Source organism: Sphaeramia orbicularis, chromosome 13 (assembly GCF_902148855.1).
Source record: "Sphaeramia orbicularis chromosome 13, fSphaOr1.1, whole genome shotgun sequence".
Classification (NCBI taxonomy): Eukaryota; Metazoa; Chordata; class Actinopteri; order Kurtiformes; family Apogonidae; genus Sphaeramia; species Sphaeramia orbicularis.
In genome coordinates, this window is record NC_043969.1 from 4,960,800 (window position 1) to 4,987,580 (window position 26,781).

General features: G+C 41.4%; 1 protein-coding gene across 1 annotated transcript in view; it reads left to right on the forward strand.

Annotated features, from left to right (window-relative positions):
- Nucleotides 1–26,781, forward strand: part of LOC115431386 (alpha-2-macroglobulin) — a 101,930-nt gene that overhangs the window by 53,756 nt on the left and 21,393 nt on the right. Inside the window, 4 exon segments of the mRNA XM_075353508.1 lie at nucleotides 6,627–6,701; nucleotides 7,418–7,580; nucleotides 21,646–21,842; nucleotides 21,955–22,170. Of these exon segments, the coding sequence (XP_075209623.1) occupies nucleotides 6,627–6,701; nucleotides 7,418–7,580; nucleotides 21,646–21,842; nucleotides 21,955–22,170 (651 nt within the window).

Genomic DNA, 26,781 nt, shown 5'->3' on the forward strand with positions numbered 1-26,781 from the left:
TTACTTCCGCCAAGAAACGGTGGAGGTTATGTTTTCATTGAGGTTTGTTTGTCTGTTGTCTGTTAGCACGATAACTCAAAAAGTTATCGACAGATTTGAAGGAACTAATGTTACATTTTGGTGGTGATTGGGGGGGGGGGACTAATCTGCCTTGGCGGAGGTCTGTGCTCTCAGTGTTTTTCTAGTTCAAATTTACAGTGTATGAATGGCAACTTGATGGTACAAATTGTCAGGCAGTAATTTCTAGTTAACGTACATGTTTTGTCATCTTTGTTAGCAATTTCTTCAAACGTCTTCTCTGGCAAAACTACTGGTCGGATTAATTTAAATTTTTTATTTATGGCTTCTGTGGACAATGTCTACAAAAATTTGTTCACAGTTTTGACAAAATTGAATTTTTAATGAATTTTGAAATATTACATGTTGGCCTTTACTAATAATGGTCCATATTTTGATGGCTTATTGTTATGAACCAGGACTAGAGGAACCCATGTTGCGTGTGGTGAATGATAACAGACAGACATGATTAGCATAAATGAGGAGGAGGAGAACGAGGACCCCTAGGACGTACAGGACAGGACCGTAACATGTGACCCCCCAGACCACAGTAGAAACACAGACCCTGAGACAAACAGAGCTGACGCTCCTCAGGTGTGAGTCGCGTTCTTCCCACCTGCCTAGGTTCCTCTGCCTCGTTGGCTGCAGTAGGAGACCTGGGACTGTCCAGAACGGCAGGAGGGGAAGGAGCCAGAACACGCATCTGAGGCTGGCGACTGGGCTGAGACTCCCGGTGGCGCTCCCGATACGGTTGTCTATCTTAATAGCCAGCGAGATCAGGTCCTCCAGCGACTCAGGCTCATCTCGAGTTGACAACTGATCCTGGATCTCATGAAAAAGCCCTCTAACAAAAGCTGATCTGAGAGCAGGTTCGTTCCACCTGCTCTCGACCGCCAAAAATTCTGAAATGCACTGAAAATTCAGCTACAGATTTCATTCTAGAATCTTGAGACAATGAATAAGACAGCGGGAAGAATTAGAGGAACTCCGGAAAGGAGCATCAAATACTTTGCGCATTTCAAGGGAAAAGGATTTAAGGAATCTAGCACAGGAGAATGAGATTCCCACAGAGAGACAGCCCACTCACCAGCTGACCACGGAGGGAGATTTATCACATACGCGATTTTGGCCCGATCTGAAACATAGGTGCTCGGCTGCAAGTCAAAAACTAACGAACATTGAAGCAAGAATTTGTTACATGACCCTAGACCCTAGGCATAATACTCTGGAGTGGGGATAACAGGCTCTCTAATGCTGGCAACAGGCTGAACTGAGCCACTGCAGACTGAGCAGATGCGGCAGACGCTTCCGCGTCAGCCGCAGAAACCTGAGCAGAATCCGCTCCACAGCAGTAGAAAGGGTCTGCAGCTGCTCCAGTACGCTCGTGTGGCCCTCTCAAGATGGATACCCCTGGTGCTCTGAGTACCTAAAGCCTTCTGAATATCGGTCACCACAGCTGGGTCCATGATTAAGGCCAGAGCATACTGTTATGAACCAGGGACTAGAGGAACCCAATTGCGTGTGGTGAACGATAACAGACAGACACGATTAGCGTAAATGCAAATAAAAGTTTATTTATACATAAATAAACTAGTTACAGAAAGGAAACAATCTCTGACGAAGAGGAGTACCAAGGGCGTCCACCGAACTGGGAGTTAAACACAAATTAAACCAAGGGAACTGGACCTGAAACACAGCAGAGTAAAAGATTTAAACACCCATACCGAGAGAAGAACACAGGTAGAAAACTGAACGAAGAACTATACAACGTTCTGAACTCAGACACGGACTCTATTAACAAAACCCAAGCACCAGGTAACCACCATACAAAGAATGAGAGAGACCAACTTACCAGCATGGAAGCAAAGACGCTCTGGCACACAACACAGGAGCTGCAGGGCTTTAAGCAGGAGGAGATACTTGATTGCAGATCAGCTCCTGGTGTGTGCCATTACCTGGTCAGCACCCAGAGGGGGAAAGGGAGGAAACACAAGACAACCAAACCAATCAAAAAGTGGGTCATGACACTTATAACATGGAAATGGTTAGAGATATCACTGTAGTTCCTTCCTGTCCTCTGTCGAGAGCAGACGTGTTTCTGAGCTGTCCTTGCCTTCCTCTTTTTTTTTTCTCCTGCTTTTGCCTCTGCATCTCGTACTGTTTTTGTCTTTGGATCCCCTGCTTGCGTATTCCCGAACAACTAAATTACTGGAATTGATCAACTGGACACTCAGCGCAATTGACAATGATTTTTCACCCAGGAACAAAGGCATCGGGAGGAGCCCGCCTGCCCTGACAGAACTTTTGGCAGTATGCGATCGACGCTTGGAACAAGTGGAGGTAGTATGGCTGTCGGTTCTGTCGGTGAAGGATATGCATATTTACCTATTTGGATTTTTGATACGGAACCCTTCTAATTGGTCTTGGAGTTGCCCCTGGTTTATCACAAAGTTGTAAGACAACAGCACACAGAGAGACGCTGCTGTCAATCGAAATTAAGGAGCACTTCGGAAGCGGTTAGTGAAAACATGAAGGTTTTACAGTGGATGGTGGCACAGTCGGACGATTGAATGACGAGCTGTGGACTCACACAAAGTTGGATTACATCGCTGGACAGACCGTGGATGCACTCCGGCAAATCGCGGGACTGAGGGAGAAGGACAAACTGTGCAGGTCTAGCTGCTCTGGAAGTGAGGAGTAATGCTGAGGCCCAGTTATAACAAAAATTAAGTTATAACTAAATTAAGCATAAGTCAAATCATTTTTCCCCATTTAATTCTGTTTCTCCTGGGAGCCAGTAAAGCAGTTGGAGCCACTCTGGTCTAATCTGTTCCTTTGCAGTCCAACATCCTTCCAAGGTCAAGACTCAGGACTGAATGAACTGATAAAGGACAGAAGTCTGAGTCTCTTATTTTTCAGACACAAACAGACTTTCAAGACTCACCACAAACAAGCATTAACCCCCCTCACAACCTGCCTCGTAACATTCTTCTTCTCTTCTTGTCCCCTCCCACAACCAAATCCATTGAAAAAGTTCCATCACGTGACCACATGTACTGTGTCTATAATGTCTTATGTCTTATGTATGTGATGGATGTGCTTGCATTATCTTCACTGTAATTCTTTCGAAGGATTTGTGTTGGGCGCATGCGCATGCAGCGACCGGCAGTGAGCAAAAGCTTGCTGCAAAACAAATCTACCCACGGGTACAAATAAAGTCACCCTGAACTCTGAGTAGCTATTTAGCACTGATAGGAAGTCATATATGGACTTAAATTTAATTTAATGAGTTTTTCGTCAAGTGAAAGTACCTCCCACTTCTATGGAAGAGTAATTTTAGTGATACGTGTGTGTGCTTTCACTGGTGTGTGTGCACACTTTCACATGTTTGCGTGTTGCAATTTCAGTAGTGTATATGTGTGATGTTTCTCATTTGTGTATGTGAGAGGTGTTTATGTAGTATGTGTGCATGTGGGTATGTGTGTGTAGTTTCAGTAATGTGTGTGTGAGGGTAATGTGAATTTTGTCCTAGATGGCCCCTCATAGGAAGATGGACCACTTACCTTTGATCAGAGCATGTTAATGGTCATTATTTATATACATTTGATAGCATAAATAAGCCCACGTATTGGACTGTAACTCAGCATTGGTTTGGGATAATTTGAGTAGCCATTTTGAAATCAGAAATGCACACAGTTATGTAAATTTATGTGAGAGGGCCAACCATTGACACCAGCACTGATGTTTCATCATGGTACAGTCATATTGTTTGGTTTACAGCTCACAAAACATGTTTAAGTATGCAGTACCTCTTTAAGGGCTAGTGTTATACAGTTCCACTTGGGTGAATTTTTCTCATAAGTAAAAGCACAGAATAGACTCAATGTGGGAAGTAATTTGCATAGAGAAGACTTTCAGGGAGCTTTGGATGTGTGCAGATTGCTCAGGGCCTGAAGGCAACACAGCGGAGGAATAATTGCTAGCCAGTGAGTCCCTCTCAAACTGCAGAAGTTAATGAAACTCCCACAGCAGCCTGACAACTCTGTGTCTGAGGAACACAGGGCTCTTCTGAAGAGGAGAATTGTACCCATGTTTTACTTGTTCTGGTTTAAAAGCTGCTGTAGGCGCTCACCGGAGTTCCTCAGGATGGATGTGTAATGTTGAATTTTGCTGCTACACAAGCCAGTCCACCGTGGTTAAATAAGAACCTCAGACCCAGAACAATTTTGTGATTGGATAGAGGTTGATTCAGCCTTTACTCTAGACCTGAGCCTCATTTACTCTAGAGGGAACAGGGGTAGGAATAAGAAATAAAACATTTAAAAAAGTTTATTTTATAAATGTAACACCCGAGGTCTAATTGGAGGAATTATGACGAGAATGTGGATGAAGATCTGGTGATTAAAAGAAATACCAGGAATACCATCAAATAGTATAGACCATTACGAAACACCCAGACAGTACAATATGATGTAAATGAATCATCTTAACCCTTAATCTGTCCTAGTCATGCGGTGTTGTGTCCTTGGGCAAGACACTTCACCCTCCTTGCCTCCAGTGCTTCTACTTACACTGGTTTATGGAATGCTATGAATGTTCGGAGGTGGTTGGAGCAAATTGGCAGGTACGCTTGCGTCAGCCTGCCCCAGGGCAGCTGTGGCTACATAGTGTATTTTGCCACAACTAGAGTGTGAATGTGTGAGTGAATGAAAAATGGATCCACTGTTTGCGCTTTGAGTATGCGTTCATAGAAAAGCGCTATATAAATCTAATCCATATTATTATTAACCCATAAGTGCCAGAACTATTTTTGTGGTGACCTCCAAATGAATTTTTCTGTACATTAATCATTACCAAGTGATTTATCACTATTTATTATAATATTATCTGTTGCATTTTTTGAGAGAAATTCAGATATTCTTGTTTTGAACATGGAGGTGAATTCTCAGTGAATTCACAGGTTATTATACTAAAACAGAGAAGGCAGAAGGAAACATGACATTTTCAGCAAAATATACTTTTAACTCTAGATAAAACACTCGTCTACAACCACTGTGATTTGTCAAAGTACTTGAACCAGTGTTGCAGAAAACAGTGGTGTTTCCATGTTAACTGTGGTTGCATCTAAAAAAGACATCTGATGCTGCTGAAAAACTGAGAAGCTGCATTTTACCTGAATTATTTCACTGTATTGATAGGATTTCAGTGGTTTTGGGGGTTGAAAAGTTCTTAAACATTTTAGATCAGTAGGTGCTTTTGCGTCTTTAAGGAATAATCCAAAAGAGTAAGAAGTACAGTATGGTTAGTTTTTGGCTGGCATTGAGTGTAGGATGTTGTGACAGTGCATGCAAAATGTTGAAGAAGTTGTTTTGATTGAATGTGAGCATAAGGAGCACTTTGTGGTATTAAAATGACTACATTTGTTTTAAAGAAAATGGCACATAAAAATGTGTCTTTATGAAAACTTGCCTTTTTCAGCTGTTGCTGTAGTTGTTCTTTGATGTGGTAAAGGAGACTTTCAAACAGATAACGCACAGATGGAGGAAGGAAGTAGAATGACAATCTGGCCACAGCGTGATGGCAATATTCGTCTGGATTAGTCTGGAGTACTTTCAGCAGGTCCAGTTACCAGGATGGTGATGTGCCTGTGCAAACCACACAAGGTCTCACTGAATGGTCTGAGTATGAAAATGGTGTGAATCATGTGCTGATGGTCTTCCAAGACCTCCACCAAATTGAACATCTATGGGAGATTTTGTACAGACATGTTACACAGTGCTCACCACCTCAAACATCAGAACTTCAAACATGAAGAACAGGTGGCCTACTCTGGTGGCCTAATATGTTACCAAGGCACTTGATGTTTTTTTGCAAAGTTCTGCCCATCTTCACCAGGTGACCCGTTCTTCCAGCAGTGACCAAAACCTTACCAACTGTCACACTGTGAAATCAATTTGTTGTTGTTTTTTTTTAAGTTTTCACTTTATATGTTCATTCTAAGTTATAAACATAATGTACTTGAAAACCCTCGGCCTGACTTATCAGGCACACTACTGCCACCCAGCAGCCGGATTTATTAATGCATGCCAAAGTTTTTGGATAAATGGACGGACGACCAACTGATGACAATACCGTGCGGGCAGTGTAGGTAAAAATGGTTAATTCAACATTTTTTTTGTGAAAAACAGTAACTTTTTCCTACTCAGATTTCATGTTTTTTGTGTGATTTTAAGATCAGTGTGTTAATACAGCAATAAGGAGGGATGAAATAGAACGAAAGTTACGTATGTAACTACGGTTCTATGAATCCCGGATGACTGCCAGAGATTATCTGTCACTCAGAATCCTTGCGTTTCCATGAGAAGGTTCCGTAGGAACGGAGTCCTGGATGACGGAGGAATATATTACCTCCACCGGTCACAGGTACTACTCGAACTGCACATGCGGAAAGGGAACATTTGGTGCTTTCAGCACCACCCTCTAGCGGTCATCCAGGATTCATAGGACTGTAGTTACATATGTAAGTTTTGTTTTCTAACCTGTTGTCACTGTGTTCCCATTTGCACCAGGGTGGGGTGAGTGACGACGTGTCCCTGACAGCCTACATCACAGCGGCTCTGCTTGAGTTGGACACCAACATCACTGTGAGTCTGACATTACTATTTACAACCACTCAATGATGTACTTACTGTTGTGTGTCAGCTGCTGACGTTATAAAAGACAGATTCTGATGATGAGTGATGAAATATAACCATACATAACTGTACTTCTACAAGAGTATTTTTATTTTAGACAACTTCATACTTCAACTCTACTGCATCTCAGAAGCCCATGTTGTAGTTTGTACTACACTACATGTCTGACAACTGTATTTACCTTCCTGTCCTGAAAAAAGCATTTATCTACCGAAGTGTTTTTGGATGTTTGTTAGAAATTAATATCAATGAGTATATTTATAGCTTGAGAAAGTTCTGCTCCTGATGAATAAACTGGTTAAAACACTCTCAGACTTACTGGAAAATGTATTTTCACAAAACTGAAAAGAACACTATATTTCTGACCTCATAAAAGTTACATTTTTTGAGCTATATGGTTCTCACATATGTTGAGTTTCTATAGATTAAACTACCAACAGTTTATAATGAGTTGAAATGTCCCCAACCTTAAGAGTAAAATTAATCAAAACAACATATATTTATAATAGTAAAACACTGACAGCCACCATTTTATTGCACAGTGAGTACTATTACTTTCTGTACCTGTAGTGGAGTATTTTCACACTGTTTTTACTTATTTTCTGTACAGATTCATGATTTAATTCCTTGTTTTGTCTATTAAAATGTTGTCTCTCCTGTGCCAGGACACTGTGGTGCAGAACTGTCTGCGTTGTCTGCAGACAGTAGTCGATCAGATGGACAACCTGTACACTACAGCCCTGCTGTCCTACACCTTCACACTGGCTGGAGATGAGGACACCAGAAGCAAACTCATCACATACCTGGACCAGAAGTCCAACACACAGGGTAGGGCAGTGAAGGCACCAGGAACCAATGCTCTTAATGCAGTAATGCTGTATTTACACAAACTGTTACGGTAACTGCACTATACATTTTGTAATAATCACTTCTCTTTACTGATTCACATGTAAAACTCCTTGTCATTTTAAAAGCATCTTGTGCTGTAGCGGGTCTTTATTTATTTCTGAGCTGAAGTGGTCTTCAAAGTGCTACCAAGCTTTTGCCCGCCATCCATAACCACATACTTCACTTTACTCTGTGATGTTTTAAAAAATTTTTTTGTCTCATTGCAGATCAAACAATAATCAGAAATAACAATAATATTTTTCAACAGGGGTGTGATTCTTCTGGATAAATCCAGAAATCCGGCTTTTCCAACCTGAAAATGAGGCTCTTGTGAATCATGCAAATTCCCTTTTTTTGTGTGTGTGTGTGTGTGTGTGTGCGTGCGTGCGTGTGTGTGTGTGTGTGTGTGCATGCGTCGGGTGCATGGGTCCGCAAGTAGTTTATTCATTTGTCACGATGAAAGCAGAGCTCCACCAAAGACCTGGTTTTGTAGGGATGCAACCATTGACAACCATTAAAGGTTTTCATTTGCCATGCAGAGTTACATACAGAGAGAAGCAGTTAATTTCAGTAATAACACACTTTACTACTGATAAACAACAAGAGAACAATACCTATCCACCCCTCTGTGTGGAAAAACTTCATATATTCATCTAACTTCATATTCATGAGTGCTGCAGTCCACCCTGCACGGAACAATTCGACCTTACGGACTGCAGGTTTTCGGTTTTGCAATTGATTTTGCGTTGGCGCTTTATGTACTACTTTACAGGCCATTGAGTGTGTGTGCATGTCCAGGCAGGTGAAAGCCTGTTGTGCCTCCACTTGCTTGGGAGTTACTGCCCCTAGTGCCCAGATCACTACTGGTACCACTGTTGCTTTCACACCCCACATTTTCGCTATCTCCTCTTTCAGCCCTTGGTATTTCTCGAGCTTCTCGCGTTTTTTCTTTCTGATGTTGATATCACCCAGGATTGCTACATCTATCACAACCATTGTTTTCCGATGTTTATCTACCACCACTATGTCAGGCTGATTGGCCATCACCATCAAATCAAATCAAATTTTATTTATATATCGCCAAATCATAACAAAAGTTATCTCATGACACTTTACATATAGAGTTGGTCAAAACCAGACTCTAAGCCAATTTACAGAAACCCAACAGAATCCTCCAAGAGCAAGCACTTGTGACTGGTGACAGTGGTGAGGAAAAATGTCCCTTTAACAGGCAGAAACCTCGAGCAGACCCAGACTCCTGGAGGATGGCCGTCTGCCTTGACCAGTTGGGGTTGAAGAGAGAGAATAAAGGAGGAGAAAAGAGATCGATAGAGATAGAGAGAGATTGGGGGAGAGGGGGAGAAGGGGGAAGTAAGGGGAGACACATGGATGCAGTTGATGCACAGATAACTGAACTAGAACATCTATGGAACTATATAATAAACACTATCATAACTACACTCTGGTTGCCAAAGTATTGGCTCACCCATCCAAATAATCAGAATCAGGTGTTCCATCACTTCCATGGCCACAGGTGTATAAAATCCAGCCCCTAGGCATGCAGACTGCTTTTAACAAACATTTGTGAAAGAATGGGTCGCTCTCAGGAGCTCAGTGAATTCCAGCGTGGAACTGTGATAGGATGCCACCTGTGCAACAAATCCAGTCATGAAATTTCCTCACTCCTAAATATTCCACAGTCAACTGTCAGCTGTATTATAAGAAAGTGGAAGTGTTTGGGAACGACAGCAACTCAGCCATGAAGTGGTAGGCCACATAAACTGACAGAGCGGGGTCAGCGGATGCTGAGGCGCATAGTGCGAAGAGGGTCGCCAACTTTCTGCAGAGTCAATCACTACAGACCTCCAAACTTCATGTGGCCTTCAGATTAGCTCAAGAACAGTGCGCAGAGAGCTTCTTGGAATGGGTTTCCATGGCCGAGCAGCTGCATCCAAGCCATACATCACAAAGTGCAATGCAAAGCACCGGATGCAGTGGTGTAAAGCACGCCGCCACTGGACTCTAGAACAGTGGAGGCGCCTTCTCTGGAGTGACCAATCGCGCTTCTCCATCTGGCAATCTGATGGACGGGTCTGGGTTTGGCGGTTGCCAGGAGAACGATACTTGTTGGACCGCACTGTGCCAAGTGTAAAGTTTGGTGGAGGGGGGATTATGGTGTGGGGTTGTTTTTCAGGAGCTGGGCTTGGCCCCTTAGTTCCAGTGAAAGGAACTGTGAATGCTTCAGCATACCAAGACATTTTGGACAATTCCATGCACCCAACTTTGTGGGAACAGTTTGGAGCCGGCCCCTTCCTCTTCCAACATGACTGTGCACCATTGCACAAAGCAAGGTCCATAAAGACATGGATGACAGAGTCTGGTGTGGATGAACTGGACTGGCCTGCACAGAGTCCTGACCTCAACCCCATAGAACACCTTTGGGGATGAATTAGAGCGGAGACTGAGAACCAGGCCTTCTGTCCAACATCAGTGTGTGACCTCACAAATGCACTTCTGGAAGAATGGTCAAAAATTCCCATGAACACACTCCTAAACCTTGTGGACAGCCTTCCCAGTAGAGTTGAAGCTGTTATAGCTGCAAAGGGTGGACCCACGTCATATTGAACCCCATAGACTAGGAGTGGGATGTCACTGAAATTCATATGCGAGTCAAGGCAGATGAGCAAATACTTTGGCAATATAGTGTATATGGATAAGTGAGTGATGACGATAAAGGCAGGAGAGAGGCAGGACCACAGCAGCAGGTCCAGAGATGATCCTGGGAAAACCTGTGATGATCCAGGGAAAACCTGTGAGGTGATAAAGCACAGAGACTCCAGGGAGGAAGTCAAGTCAGTAACATGAATTCACTGGGGCGTAAATAGAATAGAAAATTAGGAGAGAAAAGGTCAGGGAGAAAGAGGAGAGGAGGTCATAGAGGAGGAGGAGCAGAGAAGAGCTCGGTGTATCCAGATGAGTCTCCCAGCAGTCTAAGCCTATAGCAGCATAACTAAGAGCAGCCTTAGCTGCCCTAACTATAGGATTCATCAAAAAGGAACGTTTTTAACCTACTCTTAAACATAGAGAGGGCGTCTGCCTCCTGGACTGAGGCAGGGAGGTGGTTCCACAATTGTGGAGCTTGAGAGCTGAAGGCTCTGGCCCCCGTCCTACTTTTGGAGATTCTAGGTGTCAGGGCCTAAACCTCATGGTGAGAAAAAAGCACAATGAGTTTGTAGAGTTTTAAATTTTATTACAGAATGATGTTTCAAATTGAAGTGAACAACCAACAATAATCAGCAGTGATCACACACAGATTCAGAGATAAAGTCTTACTGTTTGCAAACAGGGTCCATTCTGCTAAGACTGAACACAGACACACAGATTCAGACAGCCTTTATACTGTCCTGGTCATGTAAACATGTTTACCTAAGTTCCATCACATGTCCCTACAGTGTCTGGTTTTGATTAGATACTTATTGATATTCATTTTCTCAGTATAGCAAGTACAAAGTTTAACATCGTCAGAATCAAAGTACGAAGTTTAGACAAAATGCTTAGACAGAATGAATCAGCAAAAAAAAAATCATTTTTCCTCCAAACTAGGGACCACCAGTAAGCCTGCATGTTGAGAGCGTAGTGCTCTAGATGGACTGTATGGAACTAAAAGTTCTTTGAGATAAGTAGGTGCCTGGCCATGAAGGGCTTTGTAAGTGAGGAGGAGTATTTTGAAGTCTATCCTAGCTTTTACAGGGAGCCAGTGTAGAGAAGCCAACACGGAGAAATATGGTCTCTGATACTAGTTGTAGTCAGTACACGGGCAGCAGCATTTTGGATAGCTGAAGGGTCTTCAAGGACTTTTTGGGACAGCCTGAGAGAAGTGAGTTACAATAATCTAGTCTGGATGTAATAAAAGCATGGACTAATTTTTTCTGCATCGTTCTGTGTTAAAATATGTCTAATTTTAGTAATATTACGCAGATGAAAGAAAGCAGTTCTAGAAATCTGTTTTATGTGAGAGTTAAACGATAGATCATGATCGAAAATAACGCCTAGATTCCTCACAGTGGTTTTGGAATCCAGGGTAACACCATCCATGGTGACTACTTCACTGGACGCTGCATCCCGAACAGTTTTGGGCCAAACACAATGACTTAAGTTTTGTTTGAGTTTAACAGCAGAAAGTTATGGGTCATCCAATCTTTAATATCTTTAATGCACTCCTGTAATTTGGCTAGCTGATTGCCTTCATCAGGTTTAATGGATAAATATAATTCGGTATCATCAGCGTAGCAATGCAAGTTGATGGAATGTTTTCTTATTAAGTTACCTAAAGGAAGAATGTATTGGATAAACAGTATTGGTCCAAGAACCGAGCCTTGAGGTACTCCATAACTAACTGTAGTGCACTGAAAGGATTCATTATTAATGTTAACAAAGTGAGAACGATCTGTTGGATAGGATTTGAACCACATTAATGCCAATCCTTTGATATCAATTAATTGTTCCAAACGTTGCAGAAGGATGTGATGGTCAACAGTGTCGAAAGCCACACTAAGGTCTAATAAAACCAGTACAGAAACCAGACCCTTATCTGAAGCAGTGAGAAGGTCATTGGTAACTTTGATCAGTGCCGTTTCTGTACTATGATGTTCCCTAAAACCTGAGTGGAAGTTCTCAAATAAACTGTTGGCTTGAAGGAAATCACATAACTGATTGGCTACTGTTTTCTCCAGAATCTCTGATGAGCAAGATCTTATTACTGAAGAAGTTCATAAAATCATTGTTATGGAGGGTAGCAGGAATACTAGGCTCATATGCCCTGTAGTTCTTTGTCAGTCTGGCTACAGCACTGAACAAAAACCTGTGATTGCTCTTGTTTTCCTCTATTAATGATGAATAATAGGCTGCTCTAGCAGAATGAAGTGGCTTCCTGTATTTATTTAGACTGTCCCGCCAGGCTGAAAAGTGTTCTGTTAATTTAGTAGAACACCACTTTCTCTGAAGTTTTTGGGTATTCTGCTTTAATTGGCGAGTATGGGAACTGAACCAGGGAGCACGCTTCCCTTGTTTTATAATCTTATTTTTTAGTGGAGCAATTACATCTAATATTTTTCGCAGAGAGTCTGCTGTATTATCAACAAACTCATCAATTTGAGATGGATTAAGATTGACTGAATTGGGGGAAGAATCCACTGTGTAATGCAGATGCGGGATTAGATTGAGAGCTGCTGGGATTTCCTCCTTAAATTTAGATATACCATGGTCTGATAAACGCCTAGTATAAATATTTTTGGCAGGGAGGGAGTCACCGAGTAACATAGATTCAAAGGTTATTAAGCAGTAGTCAGAGAGGAGAGGATTTAGTGGAAAGACTATGAAGTCTTCAAGTTTCACACCGTAAGTCAGGACTAAGTCAAGGGTGTGATTCAGGCGGTGAGTGGGTTAATGTACACATTGACGAAAGCCTATTGAGTCTAATAATGGCATAAATGCTTTACTGAGACTGTCACTTTCGTCGTCCACATGAACATTGAAATCTCCCATAACAATGACTTTATCTGTTTAAGGACTGGACTGGCTGGGAACTTGGCGAACTCTGATAGAAATTCAGTGTACGAACCAGGAGGACGATACACTATAGTAAATAGTATAGGCTGGAGCAGTTTATGGATTGGGTTGGATAGGCTAAGAGTAAGACTTTCAAATGAATTAAAGTTAGGCTTAGGTTTGGGATTTATTTGTAGACATGAATTAAAAATAGCTGCGACTCCTCCTCCTCAGCCTGAGCCTCGAGGAATCTGATTATTACAGCAAGTAGGAGGAGTAGCTTCATTTAAGGACACATACTCCTCCTCACACAGTCAGGTTTCCATCAGACAGAATATATCTATATGATGATCTAATATAATATCATGAATTAATAAAGCTTTGGAAGACAAAGATCTAATATTAACCATCTGGTCACCATCTTGTCTCTTATTCATTCATTCATTTTGTGAACCTGCTTTATCCTCACTAGGGTCACGGGGATAGCTTGGAGCCTATCCCAGCTACATAGGGGTGAAGGCAGGGTACACCCTGGATGAGTCACCAGTTCATCACAGGGCTGACATATAGAGACAAACAATCACTCGCACATTCACACCTATGGGCAATTTACTGTAGATTAACCGAGTAACCTATCAGTGCATGTGTTTGGATGGTGGAGGAGTACCCAGAAAGAACCCACGCAGACACGGAGGCAACATGCAAACTCCACACAGAAAGGTCCCACCCCCATCAACTGGTGTTGGAATCAGGACCTTCTTGCTGTGAGGCACGAGTGCTAACCACTGGACCACCGTGTTGCCCATTTGTTGTTTCCTCCTGGACAGTAGCTCTGACACTTACTAGTCCTCGGCCCCCCTCCTTTCAATTTGTGTACAGCCTCAGGATGCTGAACTAAGGGTGAAACCCTCCATACATGGTAAGGAGCTTTCTTTTCTTTATATCAGTGGCTTATATCTCTTGTGGCCAGGATATTATGCCAGCTGGGTATTTGATTACTGGCAGAGCATAGTAATCAGATACCATTTCTCCCACATCCTCATCCCGGGTGATCCCAGAGTCAGTATAACATTTTCATGTATTGTAACACTCATTCCAAGATATAGGTGTGTAGCGTAAAGGGCCTTGCCCAAGGGCCCACCTGGATCAGCATTTTGCTCCTGCTGGGATTCGAACCAGCGATCTTACACACCAAAGTCAGTGTTGCAGACCACTGACCATTATGGACATATATGTATGTATATATATGTATGTATATATGTATGTATATATGTGTATATATATATATATATATATATGTATATGTATATGTGTATATATATATATATATATATATATATATATATATATGTATGTGTGTGTGTGTGTGTGTAAACACTCTATTAAACCCAATTAGAACAGCAATTTGTGCAATATCTAATGAAAGAAATGTCAATAAATAAGAGTGCAAAGTTTAAAAAAATTTTTACCCTCAGCCACACTGGCTGCAGGGTATTGTCATCTGTTGGTCGTCCGTCCATCTATCTGTCCAAAAAAATTGATTTGATTGATTTTAGATTGATTTTATTACAATTTTGCATAGTTAAGTAATCGTGGATGAGATCAATTTTTCAGAGCAGGACCATGAGTACCTGACCCGGGTACCGCCAACGCGGAGGCCTGGCCAGCTCGGTCTCGCGAGCTCCTGTGGGGAGACAAGGTGTCTCAATCTTGCTCACGACGGTTCTGGCGCGGAGGGGGCGGGGAAAACATCTCCGCAGGAGGTCCTCCCGGCCTCGAACTCAAAACCCACACTGTGGAGGAGCTGGCCGCCCAGACCGTCTGCTCGGTGGAGGCTCTCCAAGGCTGGTCACAGAAGCCGGTTGTTCTAAGAATATTAATTTGGATAGGAGTGTGGAGCTAGAAGAATAGTAAAGCGACAGTCACAGACCACTATCCCCCCCACTCCGACCAACAATCACTGACCCCCCCCCCAGCTCTGACAGATTGTTCCCAAGGGCCCAACATGATTATGTTTCAGGGGGGCCAAAATTGGGGTAATAGTAATGCACCTTAACACTAGAAGCCACCAGCCATAAAACAGAATAAAGATGATGAAGAAGTCCATTGTGAGCCACTGTAGAAACATATTTCTGTGCCATTCATTATTTAAAGGTCCTGAACAGAGAATTCGTTTAAAGTGGATTGCAGTGATACCTTCGGCAGGAATCGGTGGTGTTTTTAACGGACAAAGACTCCGCTTCCCATGAGTAGTAGCGCCTAATGTCGTAAGGGCATAACTCTGGCCAAGGCATTTTGAAGCTAATGACTGAAGAGCGGATCCTCTTTACAACTCTGCATTTCTTTTTTCCAGACAGTAACTTCCAGATGCAAAGTGACGTTTGAAACAAGACAACAAGCAAACTTCATAAAGTCCGTTTGTAGCGTAGTGTAGTAACTAGCATGAAAATGAAAGTGAAAACCAAACTTTGAAAGTCCAACTCCTGCTTCTATGTCTCTCTTGTACTCTGGAGCTCCTAAGTGTTACTCACAGACTGGTGCTCTAAGACGTGTCCCAATAATATACATTTGCTCTAGCATTTCCACAAAGTATTCAAGCATTTTCATGAATTACTTCAGTAATTCAAAATCTTCATCATTCTGCATTATCAGTTCAGTGCTAGCTGCTTCAGCCTTCCTGCATTCACGGTATAGAGGATATGCACATACGTCACCCCCCCCCCCGGGCCATGCCCCTCTAAGTTGGACTGAGTGACAAAAACCAACCACGCTCAACATGACGAACATTGACATGTGGCCCGAAATTGCATATCCTGACATCCAGGGTGTAGGGGATCATTGCTATTGTGACTTGAAACAAATATACATGCTTACTACATACATACATACGTACATTATAAACAACCAGGGTCCAAAACTAGGCAGAGAACCCACTGATCCAAAGTCCATTTACAGTAGGCCGTGTACTGACTGGTACTTCTGATATTTACGTCTAGTTAATATCAAATACTTTATACAACACAGATACTACTGCTTTGTACAAGCAGGGTACGGCTTTATTCTTGAAAATGATGATATTTTTCCCACCTTTTTTAAATTACAACATTATTCTCGTAATATTATGCCTTATTGTCAGAATATGACGACTTTAATCTCATAACATATGACATATGAGGTTTTTATAACTACAACTTTATTCTCATAAAATTGTGATTTTTTTTTGTAATCGACCTTATTATCATGGAATTATGGGTTTTATATTGATATTTTATGACTTTATTCTCGTAGTGACAAGTGTTTATTTTCTTACATGGCCCTAATACGCCGTCGTAGCTTTATGCTCGAGTATCCCCATATTTAAAAAACCTTGGTTAGCCTCAGTTTAAGTTAGTTTACCAATCATGTAAGAGCACAAGGTTCATAAGCACAAAATGAAGGCAAAAACCATGAAAGATCTGATCATGAAACCAAGCATTTTACTAAGAAGTAATGTTAGCCAAAACAATACGTCATTTAAGGTATGATTTTACACAAAAATACAGCATAAATTAATGTTACTTGACACTAAACGGGATCCACAAATCGAGGTTTCGTTACCTGGATTTGTGGATCCATCTACTTCTCTTTTCTTTGGCTTTCGGTGCCTGTAAAATGATAGCTCTGGCTGCTTTCAAACCTGTTTATACAATCAATTGCACAACAGCTCTTCCCCAAGTTTAGACAGTATTGAAGCCAACGTTGCCACTCATGTCCCTCTTTCTGCCACTCAGTGGGCGTAACCGCGGTGATTTCCGTCAGTGGTGATGTCACATGCATACCCTCTATTCTACTTTTATAATTGTCTTGTTCCTGAAGGGTAGTTTAGTATCTAGGCCCCGGCATAAACATTAAACTCCATACAGAATCATTTCAGTCTCACCTTACCAAGCCCTTGGTTTGGGACTGAAACAATGCTCCAAATAAAACATATTACTCAATCAATCAATCAATCAGTCAATCTTTATTTATATAGCACTTTTCATACATTAACGGTGTAGCACTAAGTGCTTTACATAGAAGTTTAAAATCATACCACCGCTCACACACACACACACACACACCCCCACAAGCACAGACATACCTAAAAAGACTAACTTAGCACGAGAGGGACCAGAAAGTAAAAGTAAAAGAGTAAAAGACGGGGTGCTGTCTCAGGGAGCCATCAGCACCAGGAGGCTGCCGCCGACCCCGGCAACCAGGCACCAGCAACACAGCGCCGCGTCCCAACCAGTGAGAGAGGGCCAACTGCCACCGCATCGCTGTGGCAGAGACCCCCACCCACCAGAAAGGAGCAGACCCCAGTGAAAGAAGGCGCTACAGCTACCAGAGTCCACAGCCCCCCCCCCCCCCCCCCCCCCCCCCCCCCGACACGGAGGACTTCCTCTGATGAAACACTGGAAAATATAGATAAGAAACATTAAAAAGATATAAAAGAACTGATTAAAAGAATCAAATTTAAGACATAAATATAATATAAATATTAAACATTAAGATGATAAAACAGAAGCATTGGTTAAAAGAATCTAAGTGTAAGACATATATATAAATATAATATAAATATTAAACATAAAAATGATAATACAAAAGCATTGGTTAAACAATGTTAAGACATATGTATATAAAAACATAACTATAAAACCTTTGAGTAGATAAAACAGAAGCTAGTTAAAAGCCAAATTAAAAAGGTGGGTCTTGAGTCTGGTTTAAAAGTGTCTACATTCTCTGCGGCCCTGAGGTTCCCTGGCAGGCTGTTCCATAGGCAAGGAGCATAATGCTGAAAAGCTGCCTCGCCATGAGTTTTTGTGTTAGCTTTTGGAACTGTTAAAAGGGCCAGTGCCAGAGGACCTCAGGGTCCGTGAGGGTTCATAAGGTGAAAGCAAGTCTAAAAGATAAGAAGGCGCAAGACCATTAAGACATTTAAAAACTATTAAAAGGACCTTAAGATCGATCCTGAAACACACGGGGAGCCAATGCAGTGATTTTTAAAACCGGTTGTAATGTGAGTAATTGATTACTGACGCAAAAGAGCTAGCCCTGTGGCTAATGCAGAAGCGTTTACTAAGTGTTTGACTGAGCAACCAACAGCCACTATAGTAAAATACAATGTTCCAATGCATATGTATAAAGAAAAGAAGCATTCTATACCGGTCTAGAAGGAAGAGGGCCAACTCCGGATCTGTTTTAATTCCTTTTAACTCCCTTAGTTCTTTCCATCACTTCAGTGCAGAGGTTTACCAGTGTTTTAATCTGTGCTTTTTCACTCTCCTGTTAACTTTCTTTTTCTTTCTGCCAGTCCAGCTCCAGTGCCAGTGTCCACCATTACAACAAAATAAATCCAAGAAAACCCTTTCTTTAGGAAAAAGGACAAATCTTACTCCTTACTTCTTAAGCTTATGTCTCACTACTAAACTGTGCCAGTTGGTGGAGTGTTGTCATAGTGACGTAAGTCTGCCATAAATCAGTCCAGTCTTGTCCGACCCAACCAGGGAAGCTGGAAATAGCATTTAGAAATAACCTATTTTGGTGCTGATGATCTCATTTTAAATTGCGGACTACAATCACGCATATATCTAAAAATGAAGCTTTTTTAAGATCATGCAGAAAGTCTTTACAGCACCTTTAAGAGCCGATTCAGCTATTCACTGCTGCAGTTTCATATTTATTTCCTTTCTAATGTCAATATTGACACAAATATTGATTTATTGCTTGGCTCCAGTAGTCAGATAATCAGGTTACAACTTAAAATTGTACTTTAGTATCACTACATGAATCCGAATCAATCAATTAATACTGAATCGAATTGAATCCATATCGGATGGGATCAAATGGAATCGCGATTGATTCTGAAACTTATGAATTGAAATCAAATCAATTAAGGAAACTGGCCATGATACCTACAGGTCTATCTTGTACTTGTAGAATTATGTACCGAGGTCCAGATTGAGGACAGATTGAGGTCCGTGAGCAGGGGGGTGTCCGGCACATCCTCCATCCATCTGTATGTGCAAAAACTTTGCCGTGGACTGAACGCCGAGGGTTTTCAAGTGCTTGCATATTATGTTAAAAAGCTGCATCAAATAGCAGATCTCCTTTGGTTGGTACCTTTTAAACATGCAAATTTTGGTCCTTAAATATAGTCGATAGGAAGAGGATATTAGTAACACCTCATATGTTGGTACTCTGAGGGCTGCAGTTTGTTTGTTTGTTTTGTCGGGGGGGGGCTACATAGAGGTGTGGTCTATAACAAGCATAACTAACACTGGTGTGAAACGAAAGTGAAACTTTTCATACTTTCAACGTCCAACTCCCAGGTTCTATTTCTCCATATACAGCGGCTCTTACACAAAATATTCACAACTTCCAACCTGTATCCACTGGACCTCCTCCACTGCTCTATGGGCCCCCCACAAATGCTGGGCTTCATGAATTTGTCATGTTCACCCCCCCCTTTACGGCTCCCCAGTGCATGGGTATGTTCGCAAATTCTGAGACTGCTGACAGTTTGAGTTTTCTTACACCTACAGGTACATCTCAAAAAATTAGAATATCATGAAAAAGTTCAACATTTTTCGTCATTCATCTCAGTAAGTGAAACCCATATATCATATAGACTCATTAGACAAAGAGTGAAATATTTCAAGCCTTATTTCTTGAAATTTTGATGATTGTGGCTTACAGATAATGAAAACCCAAAATTCAGTGTCTAAGAAAATTAGAATATTGCATAAACTCAATTAAAAAAGGATATTTTAAACAGAAACGTCAGGCTTCTGAAAAGTATGTTCATTTCTATGTACTCAAGACTTGTTTGGGCCTCCTTTACATGAATTACTGCATCAGTGTATTGTGGCATGGAGGCGATCAGCCTGTGGCACTGCTCAGGAGGAATGGAAGCCCAGGTTGCTTTGATAGTGTCCTTCTGGTCATCTGCATTGTTGGATCTGGTGTCTCTGATCTTCCTCTTGACAATACTCCATAGATTCTTTATGGGGTTCAAGTCAGGTGAGTTTTCTGGCCAATCAAGCACAGTAAGACCATGGTCATTGAACCAGCTTTTGGTACCTTTGGCAGTGTGAGCAGGTGCCAAGTCCTGCTGGAAAATGAAATCAGCATTTCCATAAAGCTTGTCAGCAGAAGGAAGCATGAAGTGTTCTAAAATGTCCTGGTAGATGGGTGTGTTGACTAAAGACTTCAGAAAACACAGTGGACCAACACCAGCAGATGCTATGGCTGCCCAAATCATCACTGACTGTGGAAACTTCACACTGGACTTTAAGCAACGTGGATTCTGTGCTTCTTCACTCTTCCTCCAGGCTCTGTGACCTTGATTTCCAAATGACATGCAAAATTTACTTTCATCTGAAAAGAGGACTTTGGACTTTCCACAGTCAGTGAGGATTTGGGCTGCCATGGCATCTGCTGGTGTTGGTCCACTGTGTTTCTGAAGTCCACAGTCAACACACCCATCTACCAGGACATTTTAGAACACTTCATGCTTCCTTCTGCTGACAAGCTTCAAGCAACGTGGATGCAACGAGTATTGTCAAGATTTCATTTTCCAGCAGGACTTGGCACCTGCCCACACTGTCAAAGGTACCAAAAGCTGGTTCAGTGACCATGGTGTTACTGTGCTTGATTGGCCAGCAAACTGGCCTGTCCATAGAGAATCTATGGGGTATTGTGAAGAGGAAGATGAGAGACACCGGACCCAACAATGCAGATGACCTGAAGGACACTATCAAACCAACCTGGGCTTCCATTCCACCTGAGCAGTGCCACAGGCTGATCACCTCCATGCCACGACACATTGATGCAGTAAGTCATGTAAAAGGAAGCCCAACCAAGTCTTGAGTACATAGAAATGAACATACTTTTCAGAAGCCTGACGTTTCTGTTTAAAATATCCTTTTTTAATTGAGTTTATGCAATATTCTAATTTTCTGAGACACTGAATTTTGGGTTTTCATTATCTGTAAGCCACAATCATCAAAATTTATAGAAATAAGGCTTGAAATATTTCACTCTTTGTCTAATGAGTCTATATGATATATGGGTTTCACTTTCTGAAATGAACGACAAAAAATGTTGAACTTTTTCATGATATTCTAATTTTTTGAGATGTACCTGTATATCCCACATTACTGGCACTAATGTTCACCTGAACCAGTCACAACCTACCTGTTATATCAATTGGTTGGTTGTCCCCCCCCCCCCCCGAGGATGAAATTCATTGAGCAGAAGTAGGGATTTAAAAACCAGAGGGGGGGTTGATCCCCCCATTCCCCCCAAAAAATCGGACCCTTGGTATTCTAACTTCTCTAACCTGAGATTGTCTTTGAGGCTGAAGAATAAAATCTCTACAGGTGACACAATCACTCCTTTATCTACGTGTACTTAGACTTGGCTGTCTGACCTGCAGGTGGAACTCGTCACTGGGAGAGAGCAGGGGCTTCTGGGAAAGGTCTGGACTCCCTGGAGGTGGAGATGACCTCCTATGTGCTCCTGGCTCTGGTGTCCGGTCCAACCATGCCAGGCTTCGGTTTGGATTATTCGTCTGGTATCGTCCGCTGGCTCGCTCAGCAACAGAACCCTTACGGTGGCTTCTCCTCTACACAGGTAGGATGGGCCACATGCATACAAATACATATAGGGGGATTATGTTCCCATAATCCCCCTATATGTATTTGTATTACTTTATAATGACCCTCTTATCCTTCCTGATCCTCAGGACACAGTGGTGGCCCTCCAGGCACTAGCTAAGTACGGTGCTGCCACCTACAGTGAGGAGGGCAGCACTACAGTAACGGTGACCTCGCTGGGGGGCCTGAACAAACACTTTACTGTGGACCAGACAAACCGGCTGCTGTACCAGGAGGAGAAGCTGAGCGAGGTCCCAGGAGAGTACACTGTGAGAGCTGAGGGACAGAGCTGTGTGCTAGCACAGGTAACAACCGCCTCCAACTGAGTTTAGTTAGCAGTGGAATAAAAACATGAATATATGAAAGGAGGATCACACCAATTACAACAATACTAAATAGGTAAATGTAATACATTTCTGGGAAACACAGCACCAGAAGAGTATAACCTGACAGAACACTTAATCCTTCATTTTATCATAAACTTACAAAAAAAAACCTTGATACTTTGGAAATCAGTGGTTTTCACTGGATGGGAAAGGAATGAAAAATTATAATCTGGCAGCTAACTTGTTTTCTTGTCACCTGCCTATGGACTACAGATGGAAACTAGCACTGCTGCTACAATCTGGCATATTTACAGCTGCAATTGTTGTAGATGTTCATTAATATGCACTGTCCCTATTAAATAAATAAAATACAAATACAATACAACTAAAGCTGTCAGACAACATTGGGGTTAAAAGTACATTTGTCTCTGAAATGTAAGGAAGTACATTTCAGAGACGGTATAAAAGTGGTATAAAATGGAAATATTCCAGTAAAGTAAAACTCTTTAACTCTATCTCAAAGGTAAGCGATGTGTTTCGAGTAAGAGACTGAATGTAAGTAGACCAAGTGGTGCTGGTAGGGGGCAGTGAAATGGAAAACTAAAATGCTATTTTGTGATTGTTTCAGATACTGTATGTTCTAATGCAGGAATTTCTAAAGTGTGATATATGGTCAGTAGGGATGCATAAGGCAAGAGACTGCAAAGGCTGATATTTAAGATATGCATAAAATGACATTACACAATTGCAGCCCTGCTGAGGTTGGAAAAACATGTCCTTCAGTTGTAGATTATGTGGATGTCAGAGCTGCTCTGACCTCCCTCTCTAAACTCTTTAGTGGTTCCTGGGTTCTGTCACACATCCTGACAACACATTTGTAGCACTGAGTTCCCCCCTTACCATTTTTTATGTGTTTTGCCCTGAATGTGATGAATGGATGTTGTATTGTATTTGGTTTGTTTTTTCTTTCTTTGTGACTCTAGCACTCTAACACTCTAGCAGCGAACCTATTGGGTTTATAAATTACCAGTGACCCAGAATAGATCTGATTACATTTTGGGAACAGTAGATCAAAGTTTAAATTTTTAATGAATTTTTAACCCCACCCCCCATTTACTTATAATGGGCGAAATTTCAAATGTCTGTATCAGCAAAACTATTAGTTGAATCCCTGCGAAATTGGGCTTATAGATTGCCAGTGACTATGGTGGCCCAGAGGTGCAACAGCCCAAAAAATTATCCACTATAAGAAAAAAAAGAGAAAGCCCAAAAATTATCCACTATAAGAAATGAAAGAGAACAGCCCAAAAAAATTATCCACCATAAGAAAAAAAAGGGAACAGCCCAAAAAATTAGCCACTAGCCCAAAAAATTTTCCACTATAAGAAAAAAGAGAACAGCCCAAAAAATTATCCACTGGCCCAAAAAATTATCCATTATTAGAAATAAAAAAAATCTTCCACCTTTTCAGTAAAGGGGATGCAGTTTACTTGAAAGGTCTCTTGCTTTAAAATTAAGGCCACCTCAAAAAATAAAAGCATAGGCTGAAAATTTTTAAGGCCTTCAGCTAATGTGGCTAATGCCAAGGAAGTGACCGACCGGAAGTGGAGGTCGGTGCACTAAAAATAAAGTTATTTGAAAAATATTTACATTATATTGTTTGCAAAGCAGTTTAACAATTAATTAAGGTTCCTGTGTCTGCTTAAGGTTAGGACTGGGTGTTAAATGATTAAGGTTAGGGTTAAGGTATGGTTGGGGTTAGTTTTCTCTGGTAAATGGCCCTTGTGTGCACTGTGTAAAGTTTGTTGCTAAGATAATCCTAACATGAAAAGTAGACTGCAGTTTACTGCAATTTACTGTTATACTACTAATATGTTGAAAAAAAGTCTGAACTGAATAAGCAGTGATTGTGGGAACGTGGAGTTAGTCAAATATATTAGTGAGAGAAATTTAACATTGGAGTGAATGAGAGAAAAATTGTCAGTCTCTACGCTTGGAGGCCCTTTGATGGAAACGAAGCATTAAAAATTAAAATGTGAATTGTGTTTGAAAGAAAATAGTTTTTTCCTAGAAACAATTGAGATTGAATCTCAATTGTTTCTTTTTAATGATGTAGAAAAGAAAGTCCTGTTGGTTTTTATATTAGTAACAATTTGTAAATGTCACCCTTCACTCAAAGAGGAAACATGGTTTTGTTTTCCCTTCACTGAATTTAACCAGTGTTGGGCTGTCAGGGCCAGCAAGGCGAGGGAAGAGGGACATTCTAAAGCTTAATGTAGTTTAATGCCCCAGAGCAGTAATCAGTCATCACCAAAGTTTGTGTGGACATCTGTTGTCATGTCCACTTTCACCTCTGCAAAAAAAACTTAACATAGGTATAATCTTAGAGTACTGTTCATTCATTATTTCATTCATTCATTCATTTTCTGAACTGCCTTATTCTCCAGACACTCGCGGAGGCGCTGGAGCCTATCCCAGCATTAGAGATGTCCATGCATAATTTGGTGATGATTGACACTCTTTTCAGATATTAAACTACATTAACCTGTTGTTACATTAAGCCTTTTAGGATGTGAATGTGTGTTTATGTTGGGGATTGTGCACTGTCTGCGGTGCTGACGCAGCATTCCTGTAATGTATTCGGGAAAACTAACCTGTACTGTTAGAAATTAGGAGTCATAATAAGACGTCAGATGAAAAAATTTGAAGTAGAAGGTATAAAAATATAACAAAGATGCACAAGAATAATGGAGGGAAGTGAACGTTAAAAACACTAACCATCCGACACGCACATCCATCCCCCTTATCCTTGTCACCTGAGTACTGTGTACTCTGCATTATCTCTCTGCAGATTTGATGTTGTTTCAAGTTTATTTTTCCGTTAATACACTTTACACATAAAACACTTTATTCCCTTTTGCACTGTGCATTTGAGCCCATTCATTCAGTCCATTTGGAAAATTTGAATTTGACCCCCTCAAAGAATGCTACAAATGATGCACTATCGCCTATAGAAAGACCTTACGTCCAACTTAAGAAAGCCGTGCAAATCTCTGTGCGTTCGTGTGAATGTCATAAAGGACCTCTAATAACAATGTAATGTGTTCTTGTGATCTGCCTGTGGCCACCGCAGGAAACATGTGGGTCCTGGAATGACCTCCTGATCCACGAACATTGTGTGTTGTACTTACGTTGTTCATAAGGCATTTGTTAGTGCACCCTGTGAAAGGGGGTTTCGTACTGCGTTCGTGGAAAATCTCAGACAAAATCACTCACCTGGCTACGAACTTAGGAACAGTCCACGAACATTCTTATACAGTCATGGATGAAAGTATTGGCACCCCTGGAATTTTTCCAGAAAATACATAATTTCTTCTAAAAATTATTTCACTTACAAATGTCTTTTGTGTTTACATGTTTAATTCCTTAATGTGCACTGGAACAACACATAAAACAAGAAAAAAGCCAAATTTTAAACAATTTTACACAAGACTCAAAAAATGGGCCAGACAAAATTGATGACACCCTAAATTTAATATTTGGTTGCACACCCTTTGGAAAGAATAACTGAAATCAATCTCTTCCTATAACTAAGAACATACTTCTTACACCTCTCAACTGGAATTTTGGACCATCCTTATTTTGCAAACTGCTCCAGCTCTCTCAGATTTGAAGGATGTCTTCTTGCAACAGTAATTTTGAGATCTCTCCACAGGTGTTCAATGGGATTTAGATCTGGACACATTGCTGGCCAGTTCAGAACTCTCCAGTGCTTTCTCTTCAACCATTTCTTGGTGCTTTTTGAGGTATGTTTTGGGTCATTGTCCTGCTGGAACACCCATGACCTCTGACACAGACCCAGCTTTCTGACACTAGGCCCTACATTGCAACCCAAAATCTTCTAATACTCTCCAGATTTCATGATTCCCTGCACACAGTCAAGGTACCCAGTCCCAGAAGCAGCAAAACAACCCCAAAATATATTTGAACTGCCACCATATTGAACGGTGTTCTTTTCTTTGTAGCCCTCGTTCCTTTTTAGCTTACTGGCCGATAGGCCGTAAGCTATTGTTGTCATGCGGCGTCCGTTGTCGTCTATCGTCGTCGTTTGTCGTCATCGTCTGTCGTCCATTACAAAAATTTCAATCGTCTTCTTCTCCAAAACTACAGTTCCGATTGACTTCAAACTTGGTATACAGCTTCTTTATGATGATGTCAACAAAAGTTAGTGAAATTATTTGGATCCAGATCTGATTCTGGATTTGGTGCCACTTTAAAAAATTTCCCCATTATAAGAGATAGGAAGTGGATCGATGCAATAACTCAGTAAATATAAATGATATCCAGTGTAAATTTCTACAGTACAGCCCTGATGGGGAGATGACCAAAACTTAATGGCCACATGCTGATCAGGATCTTCTTCTGGATCCGGGAACTTATGGAAAATTTAACATGGGCTCTTATGGGGAAAAAATTTCAATCATCTTCCTCTCCGAAAATACAGTTCTGATTGACTTCAAACTTGGTATACAGCTTCTTTATGATGATGTCAACACAAGGTATTGAAATTATTTCCATCCGGATCTGATT